Here is a 10260-nt window from a genome sequence, read left to right on the forward strand (position 1 = left end):
GAGAACAGTCACTACCAGGATGGATTTAGACCCAGTCTGAGGCTAGAGATAGTGAGACTGTGGCTGAGATAAGGGGTGGGCTTGGGAGGTGGGGCTCAGAGGTTTATCAGGTCCTCCCTCACGAGTCTCCCCCGAGAACTGCTCAGCTCTGTATCCATTTCCCTTTATTTTTTAAAAAGAGTATATGATGTAATTTTTCTTTTTTTCCTGAGGAAGATTTGCCCTGAGCTAACATCTGTGCCAATCTCCCTCTATTTTGTATATAGGTCACGGTGACAGCATGGCCGCTGGTGAGTGTTGTAGGTCTGCACCCAGGAACCGAACCTGGGCTTATGAAGCAGAACGTGCCGAACTTAACCACTACGCCATGGGGCTGGCCCCTATATGGTATTTTATGTAAATACATACCTTATAACATAAAGTTTTGAAAAATGAGTTGATCGAGAGGGAATCTAAGGGCAGAAAAGTTGCAACTAAGATTGAGTTTAGCAACAAAAATGTTGTAGAAGGGGTCAAACTCTGGTTCTAAGTTCTCTAGAAGTCAAAATAAAGAGAAAAACCTCTATTTTATATGACTTGCAGTGTCCATAAGATAGGAACAACCCAGTTGTCCAAGAGAAGCCTGTTCCAGAAGAAGACATTGTATAATATCCGAGGAGCAACTGCTGACAGCAGTCCAGGAGTCTATACTCTATCACCAGCCAGGATGGGATTTCAGCAGCCTCTCCCCGTTACTCAGAGTTCTAAAAGGCATGGTGCAGACTGGGTGGTTAGACAGCACTGCCACCTCCCCCTCCCGTCCCTTTTAGGTTTATTTTTTTGTCTACTTGTCTAGAATATTTTGAGACTGTGAAAACTGAGTTTTATTCATCTTTGTATTTATTCCAGCACTTATAATGGGCAAAACAGGGCTTAAAACTGGTTTACTAATGAGATAACAATACATTTAAGAATCCAAGAGGGGCAGGTAACCTAAAAGGATTTGCTAGCTGGGTCTTATCACCTGGAGCCTCACAAGATCTCTTGTTTTCTTTCAGTCAGCAGACTTGTAGAGCGCCTGAAGGTGTTGTGCCTGATGCTGAGCTCTGGAAATAACCAGGATGAACACCACACCATCCCTCCCTCCAGTCAAAGAGCTCATATCGAGGTGGGTAAAGAACTCACGCAAGGTGACATGCTCATAGTAATATGCTGCTAAAGAGGTTAAGAGGAATAAGAGATGAATTCTTCCTGGGAGATTGAAGGAATGTGTGAAGGTAGACGAAGAGGAGGAAAATAGAAATGTATCCTCAAGGGAGGGACATTTGAACCCAGGCTGGGTTTTTGTTTTGTTTTGTTTTGTTTTTTGGTGAGGAAGATTGGTCCTGAGATATCATCTGTTACCAATCTTCCTTTTTTTTTTTCACCCCAAATCCCCAGTACATATTTGCATATTGTAGTTGTAAGTTATTCTAGTTCTTCTATGTGGGGTGCCATCTCAGCATGGCTTGATGAGTGGTGTGTAGGTCTGTGCCCAGGATCTGAACCAGCAAAACCCTGGGCCTCTGAAGCAGAGTGTGGGAACTTAACCACTAGGCCATGGGGCCAGCCCTCTGAACCTTGATTGATGAGTAAGATTTCATCAGGCAAAGGCAGTCAGGAATTGATGTGATGTGGGGATCAGTGTGTGCTGCACAGTAGGTCTGTGTTATGGGTAAAGGCTAGCTGGAGATCAGGGTGGTAAGGTGGGTCAGGGCCCAGTGGCAAACACTCGCCTATCAAAGTGGAGTGACACATGTTCTCGTTAACGTGTCCCATAAAATTACCAATAGCACCTCCTTTCAGTCTCAAGGAGAGTCCAGATTTGGATGATCAATTATATGGCCACCCTACTTAGAGGGTAGTCCATTCTGCCCCTCTTCTTTTTTATCCCACACCAACACCTTCCGTTATGCCCTGATACCCACCTCACCCCTCCCCTCAATGGAGGAGTTCAGTTTTGGAGCCCTGGGGCTCTTCTAGGAGATGAATTGAGACCATCAGAAAGGGGCATTCGGTTGCTGTTGAAAGGATCCTCCCAGGGTAGCAGAACTGAACGAATTTGAAAATGTGCCTGGCTGAGACCAGGAGTCCCATCCCATCCCATCCCAGAAGCCTTACCAGCACCTCCCCCCTATTAGAATTTGTGTCCCTCATTCATTTTCCCAAAGTGTTTTGTTTGAAACTCTGTAACATTTTCACAATGAGTAATTTATATTTGTGAGTTTCTGACCCATTCAACTGTGAGCCCTGATCGTACATCTTTGTATACCCATCGCTCTGCTGATCACCTCTACACATCACTGTCAGAATTATCCCCACATCATGACACCTCCCTGTGACATGCCAGACACTGTACTAAGGGATTTCCTTGCATTATCTCGTTTAATCCTCGTAAGAATTTATGACATCAGTTTTAGGATTATCTTCTTTTTATATATGAGATTAGTTCTCAGAGAGGTGAGACAATTTGCCCATGATCACAGAGCTTGTAAGCAGCTGTGCTGGGACTTGAGCACACGTCTGTCTGACTCTGGGGTCCCACTCTTAAAGCGGTGGCAAATTGGACCCCATAGTGTTAGCATCGTAGATTTCAAATTTAGAAAGGCCAGGTTGGGGCTGGCCCCATGGCTGAGTGGTTAAATTTGCGTGCTCCTCTTCAGGGGCCCAGGGTTTCACTGGTTCGGATCCTGGCTGTGGACCTAGCATTGCTCATCAAGCTACGCTGAGGAGGCCTCCCACACAGCAGAACTAGACGGACCTACAACTAGAATATACACAGCTATGTACTGGGGGCCTGTGGGGAGAAGAAGAAGAACAAAGAAAGACCAGGCTGTTCCACTGTGCTTTACATCCATTAGCTCATTTAATCTCTCAACTAACCTAGGAATTTAACACGCTAACTCCCTTTTATTGAGGACCAAACTGACGCACAAAGAATTAGGAGAGGCCAATATCTGACCCAGATCAAGCCCATAGCTTTACGGCTATGCTCAGCTGCAGTTTCCTAAAAAGGTACTTAACTTCTCTGAGCCTCAGTTTCCTCTCAAGTAAAATAGGGATATTCCCAGTGCCTAACTAAAATCAGTTTTCAAAGAATTAAATGAAATAATCTTTGCAAAGTGCAAATGCTAAATGGCTACTAGCCATTGTTATTCTTAATATTTGAATCATGTGACTTTGGGCAAATCACTTAACCTTGTTGAGCTTCAGTTTTCTCATCCATAACATGAGAATTACTTATCTTTGGGTTTGTGAAGATGAAGTGAGATGCTATTATAAAGGTATTTTTCACATAGAGAAAGTCTCTATAAATGGTGATGACCACAAGTCCAGAGAAGGCTCAGAAGAGCCACCAGTCAGTCAGTCCTTAGCTGACACTCGGCTCCAATGTGACCACATCAGACCAGTGGGAGAAATAATCTCAAACATCCCAATATTATTTGGATTTAAATGCCTCTTCCTCTCAGAACTCAGAGTTTGCACCAATACTTTCTCATCAGTATCTTGATAAATTCCAATTTGCAGCTGGAGTGGTTGAAACACCAAGAAGTAAAATGACTCACGTATGTCACCCAGGTCAGGGATGTGGGGTCTTGTCAACCTGTGAGGACACACTTCCCGACTACCAGAACCTATAGTCTCTCCATGTGCCTTCAGAACTGACTTTAAAAATTCACACAGGGGCTGGCCCCGTGGCCGAGTGGTTAAGTTCGCGTGCTCCGCCGCAGGCGGCCCAGTGGTTCGAATCGTGGGCGTGGACATGGCACTGCTCATCAAACCACGCTGAGGCAGCATCCCACATGCCACAACTAGAACGACCCACAACGAAGAATATACAACTATGTACTGGGGGGCTTTGGGGAGAAAAAGGAAAAAATAAAATCTTTAAAAAAAAAAAAATTCACACAGCACGGGGCCCATTTAGACTAGGTCCTGCGTGCCCTGTGGTTCCAAAGTTAGGGTTTAATGGGACACCTTCAGTTTGTTCTTGTGACAACCAGAAATCCACCCCCTAGGGTTAGATTGCCACGAGACCTGTGTTCCAAGAATGTTATTATAACACTGAACCTCATCCCAAAGAGATTTCGGTCTTAGGTTAGAGAATGGCAATTTATCCTGGCATGCTTGAGCTAACAGCACCTCCAAATGGAAGTCTCTTCTGTAGGGATGACTGGGGTGAAAGAGAAGGGTAAGGACTCACATAAGTTTTCCAAAGCTGAGCTTCATGGAACATCATGAAAAACAGTGGCTTTCAAATGTTTTGACTGTGATCACAGTCTGAAATATATTTTACAGTGTGACCCAGTATATTGATACATATACACTAGTTTAAAACATACAAAACTGCCATTTTTTCTGTGAGCCAAAGTGGTTAAGTTCAGCGTGCTCCACTTTGGTGGCCCAGGTTGTTGGGTTCAGATCCCAGGCATGGACCTATACGACTGTCAGCCATGCTGTGGTGGTGACCCACATATAAAGTGGAGGAAAATTGGCACAGATGTTAGCTTAGGGCTAATCTTCCTTAGCAAACAAAAAGAAGAAGAAGAAGATTGGCAATTTTATATGATAAACTTAATATATATGTATATATAACTGAAACAAAATTTCACAAAACAATTCTTATATTTACTTCATGCAATGCACTATATTTTCTTTTGTATGTCATTTAAAAAAATGCTGGTCACAAACTAATTCATCTCTTGATCCACAAATAGGTCAAGCTCTAGTCAAAAAAACCCCTCTAACTTAGACCAAGCACAAGAGAGAATTTTTGAGTCCTTGGGTACAAGGCAATGATTCTGGGAAAACAGATCGATATCATGAATTTTATAACAATTATAAAAAAAAAAGTCCAACTGCAAAAGCTATGTCATATGTCCTGGGGTCAATGTCAATTCTGTTTTTTCCTGTTGCTTCCCCTCTGCCCAAAAGCACCAGGAATACCCCTGTGTTTGAACAAAGTTGGGTTTATTGTTTCCTTGCAACAAGGGAGGTAGCCCACCTGGGAACACACCATGGAGAACACTTCTCTGCACAAGGCTGTTAGGGAAAGGCATTGAACTTGGGTTAGGTGATTTGGAAGAAGATTGGAGGAGGCATAGTTTAGTTCAAGACTGGTAACTTCAGAAAGTGGGACCAGTTCTGTGGTTGAGTATCTTACTTTTTTTCTAGTTAGTAGAAGGAACAGAATGGGCCAAAGCTTAAATTAGTAATGATGCAGCTGTCCTCTCTGGTTATTTTTAAGGTTTGGACAGAATTCTTGTCATTGTCTGTGCCTTCAGACAGAGCCAGGCTCTGCGGTGGTTTCAGTGGTCCCATAGCCCCCCTGTTCCTCTGTGAGGATGCCCCCCTGCAGTCTCTTGTAGCCCCCTTTCTTGTAGCGCCTGAAGCCATAGCTTATCCCCAGAGTGACAACCACCACAGCCACTAGGGTGCCCACCCAGCTGCCAGCAATGGCCCCGATGCTGGGCTTCGAGCCAGCCTGGCTCAAGAGCTTGGCTGCCAGGGACAAGTCATTGATGTTGGCCTGCTGCCAGCAGTCAGAGCCTTGCAGCCTCACCCAGACCCGCTGGCCAGTGGAGTCAACCAAGACAGAGAGACTGTGGGCGCTGCTGCTGTTAAGCAAGGGGGGCCGGGGAAGAAATGGGGGCATCCGGACAGCTGCTTGCTGCTGGCCCAGGAGGGCCCCAGCCCTGAGGCAGCAGAAGATTTGGCAGCCATTGCTGAGGTAAGCCTGGTGTTGGCTGTACCCTGCTGGGCACTTCATGGGGTGGTCAGTAGGGCTGTCCTGGCAGAACATCTCCTGCAGGAGCCCAGGACTCTGGCCCTTCAAGAGGCCCACCAAGGGGTTGCCCACTTGACAGCTGAAGAAACCCCCAAAGGGGACTGCCTGGGCTGCACCCAGCTCTAAGTCACTGCTGACACACACCTTGAGATCACCAAAGAGCGTCAGTGCGTAGAAGTAGGAGGGGCAGGCCTGGGCCTTGGTGAATGGGTTTGAGTTGCCAGGGCTGTAGAGACCTCCGAAGAGAAAGCCCGAAGTGGCAGGCAGGGAGGCCTGCGAGGGCACGCACCAGGAGGCAGCCAGGCGCACCACGCTGCGCTGCTCGTGGGTGGCACACACGGTCTGGCAGCACTGGAAGAAGAGCCAGCACTTCCGACATTGCTGCTGGCACTCAGGGCGGGGCTCGCTCCACGTCTTCAGCTCGCTGTGCAGGGCACTAGCTGTGTAGCTGGCTGGGCAAGAGGCATAGCCGGTGAGCGGGTTCGGGATGCGATAGGCCTGGCAGAGGTGCTTGGCGTCCTGCCCGGACACGGCCTCGCACTCCTGGAAGACACCCCCAAAGCTGAAGTTGGAGCGGCCGCCTCCGCAGGAGCCGTCCTCCAGGTTGGCCTGGGGGTTGAAGGCGGGCGCCCCGCGCCTCAGGCAGCCCGGGAGCGCGTTGACCGCATAGTAGCGGTGGATGGCGCGGCGCACAGCGGCTGCCACGCGTTGCACGGTGGGCGCTGGGAGCTCGGGCAGCGCCTCGGGCTGGAGCAGCGCGGGCAGGGGCAGCTCCGACCTGCCGATGGCCACTAGCCGGTTGCTGATGCCCTCCTGCCACTTCTGCAGGGTGATGCCCGGGTAGAAGGGCACCCCGCCGTGGCTGCGCATCTTGGACGCCACCGTGTTCCGCACGTAGTCCTGGAAGAGCTGGCTCTGCGCCTGCCAGGAGGCCGCGTCCCCAAAGTTGACCATGTGGAAAAACACGGCCGAGGCGGTGGACGTGACGTTGTTCCTCTCTCCGGCCTGACTGTCCACCAGCTCCCGCCTCACCTGGTCCTCCTGCACCAAGGTAGCCCCGGCCTCCACGTCGGTGAGGACATGCGTGCCGTACCAAAGCACAAGCATCTCTGCCAGGTACTCGGCCTCGCGGATTTGATCGTTCTCCAGGTGGTCGCTGAGGGCCAGCAGATGCTGCCGAAAGGTGGGCTGGAAGTCGGGGATCTCTGGGGCCTTCACAGAGTAGATGCTGTGGCGGACCTGCACCCTGGCTGTAACCATCTGGTACTCCAGGTTGTACTTCTTGACGTTCTGGCAGTCGATGGAGGACTTACCATTAAGGCTGGGGAGGAAGGAGAGCTCAGCGTTGATGGAAGGTGTCGGTGTAGCTGAGCCACTGTCGATGAGCTCCCCGCGGGTCTCCACGAAGCTCTCCCGCTGCGGCACCACGTGCAACTGGTCTTGGATGAGGTACTCGCCGGCCTCCGTGGTGAGACACTGTGAGTAGTAACGCCGCAGCACCAGCTCCAGCTCCACGTTGCGCAGGTTGTCCCAGCCACCTCCTGGCAGCGCCCCCAGCACCGGGACATTCAACGTCTGCTTGCAGCCTTGGAAGCCGGGTGCTCCCGGATCCCCCATGCCACCGCGCTCGGCAGAGAGCAGGCCCAGCAGCGGCACAAGGCAGAGGGCCATGTCTGGAGGAGAGCTGTGCCTTGGCAGCCTGCTACCTCTCAGCTCCTCCATGGCTTGGGGTCGTGGAGGAAAAGTCCTTGGCCTGGGAACTGAAATAGCTCACCCGCAGGGCAGTGACTCAGCCCGGTTGGAGCCCCTCCCCAGCGAGCAGTCCCCTCCCAGGCTGCTGTCCTTGAAGTCTTCAGAGGAAAGGATAGCAAGAACATCCCTTATCAAAAGTACCAAGGGGAGTGACACCGACAGATTCCAGGATTTGGGCTGGACCCGGGGGGGGGGGGGGGGTTGGGGGAGGCGGGGGGGGGGGGGTGAACTAGGTGAGGAGCTGGTTGCCAGAGGGCCCCTTGATTCAGCTCTATGAAGAACAGCAAGCCTCATCTACTGAGCACCTGGTATTTTAGCTTCTCACTGGCTCCTAGCCACAGGATGCAGGCAGGGTCCTGCGAAGGGAAGTGTCAGGCTCAGACTGGATGAGGAGGTGGCCCAAGGGGGCAGCCTGGAAAACTGGGCGTCTTCCCAGTTGACCAGCTAGCCTATAAGGTCATTCACTCCAGGCTGATTTTCTTGTGGACTTTCAGCAGGTATTCCAGAAAAGAGCCCCTTTCCCAACTGGGGAAGGCTCAGGGCTGCTCAAAGAAGTGAGGCTTGGCCGTACCAATGCTCCAGAGCCCTGGCCATGGGCAAGAGAGAGATTCTCAAGGGAGGCTTAGCACACTGCATAAACGGTCCAGGACCCAAGAATTTTCCTCCTCTTATTCCATCTGCTTGGAGCCCTCTAGGGGGCCCTCCCGCTGAGATCAGCGGCTGCCCTAAATGAGACCTGAGCTGGGTGCTTTATAATTCTATTTTAACCTCTCACCAGTCTTCTTTTACGCATTAGGAAACTGAGGTCCAGAGAAGTCAGGTAAAGTACCCAGGGTCACAGTTAGGTACACCATGGAGCCAGCATTTGAATCCAGGTTCATCTGATGCCAAAGCACAGTTTCTGTCCACTGATCTGTGCTGGTGCCTCTCCTTACTATTCAGTCAGAGTCTTGATGTTTATCCCTCCTCGGGCTTTTGTAGTGAAAGAAGGCTCCTGGAAAGTGCATAGGAGTTCACTTAACCCAGTGGTATCACTCCTGGTTAGACCTAGTTGCAGCAGTGTGTTTGGAGCAGAAAAGTCCTTTCTCCCCGTCACGCATGGGAGAGGCAGCACTATCCAGAGGAATGAGTACCAGCCTTGACTTCTCAAGATCTGGATTGGAATTTGGGCTCCATCATGTCATCGGTTCAGCCCTCCCACTAATGTGGCTTTCTTCTCTGAGTCCCACTTCCCTCATCTGTTATATGATGATGAGAACAATACAGAGCTCTTCAGGCTTGAGCTGTTGGCTGTGAAATGCTCAGCAGAGTGCCTGGCGCAAAGTAGGGTGTTCATTCAGTAAAGTGGGTTAAGTGACTTGTTCAAGGTCTAGTTTTGCTTGTAGATGGGTCTGAATCCAAAGCCAAGTGCTTTTTCTGCCACCACGTGGTTCCTTCCAATCTCTGCTTTTGCATTTTGTTATTAAAAAGTGTGATTGATTTGTCGTAAGGTAATTTGGGATGGATTATTTGTTAGAGAGAAGAACTATTCTCTGGGAAAATAGTAAAGCTTTTTTCCCCCTCTTGGTGTGTCTTCCTATGACAAGGACAAGTAATCATGCTGTTTTCCCACATCCCACTCAGTCCCCTAGGTTCATGACTTAGGAACAAACACCTCACGTCATTATCAATCTGAAGGAGGCTGGAAATTTATCATGTTTGGTGACAGCTCTTTCCCAGAACCTGGGGCGTGTTCGTGGGCATTTTATATCAGTGGATACAAGAGAAGATAAACATGCTCTGGCTGAACAGTAGCTAAGCATTTGCTGACTTGGATCAGTGCCAGCAGGAGGACAAGGAAAACTCCATGAGGATGTTCTGTTACCAGTCCCCAGCAGCATCTGCTGAGGCCCAGGGATTAAGAGGGTCAAACAGTGCCCAGCGCACACATTGCACCATTGTTCAGGGGCAGCATATGGAACATGTAGCCTGGACAGCCTTGAATCAGATGCCAAGGCCCCATGTGACTTAGGATAAGAAGTGTGACTTCCTGAAAGTAGGAACAAATAGGACTTTTTTTTTTGAACTTTTAAAAATTGCAACAAATGCTTGTTATGGAAAGTTGAAAGAGTAAAGAGATTAAAGTGAAAAAGACCTCCTTCACCCAGTTCTACTCCCCACAGATAACCATTGTGAGCAGGTAGGTATCTATCCTTCCATACATGTTTCCCTGTGTGTACATACATATGCACTTTTCTTTTACAAAAACAGTAGCAGGCCATACACCCTTTTATTTGACTCATGGAGTAGCTGAGTCTCAGGGAAAGTGATACGCACAAGGTCACACACAGATAGACTGTAGCAGGGCTTATCTGAGTCCTTGTGTCTTGACTCCAAGTTGCAGGCTCAGTCCACTCCACACCCTACCCTGCCTTACAGCCTAGGGCTGTGCGCATTCCACCTGAGCACCAGAGGGGACACACAGGTAATTACATGTAATTACCCTGGCAGATAAGCAGAGGAAATAGTCAAAATATTCAACGCCCTGCAAGTTGCAGGCCCAGTCAATCAGAACCAACACTGGCTGCAAATGACCTTCCTGAGGTTACTGGCTAAATATTAGCCCTGATTGTAGGTGTCTTATTTTACACCCGATGAGTCTCTCGGTGCATATTTGGGGAAGGAACACATGAATGAATGAGGATGCAAAGTAGTCTTAAATA

At 49.3% G+C, this 10260-nt stretch overlaps 1 protein-coding gene across 1 annotated transcript; it reads right to left on the reverse strand.

The window, feature by feature from the left end:
* Positions 1-5299: 5299 nt before the first annotated feature.
* Positions 5300-7528, reverse strand: LOC139074647 (macrophage-expressed gene 1 protein-like). The gene has a single exon (XM_070566101.1). It carries the CDS (start codon positions 7526-7528, stop codon positions 5300-5302), a length of 2229 nt encoding a protein of 742 aa, XP_070422202.1.
* Positions 7529-10260: the final 2732 nt, after the last annotated feature.

The sequence above is a fragment of the Equus przewalskii genome, chromosome 11, assembly GCF_037783145.1.
Source record: "Equus przewalskii isolate Varuska chromosome 11, EquPr2, whole genome shotgun sequence".
In the NCBI taxonomy this organism is placed as follows: Eukaryota; Metazoa; Chordata; class Mammalia; order Perissodactyla; family Equidae; genus Equus; species Equus przewalskii.

Bases quoted from the DNA above. Each gene is read 5' to 3' on its own strand.
- LOC139074647 (XM_070566101.1), bottom strand. From the start codon at position 7,528: ATGGAGGAGCTGAGAGGTAGCAGGCTGCCAAGGCACAGCTCTCCTCCA.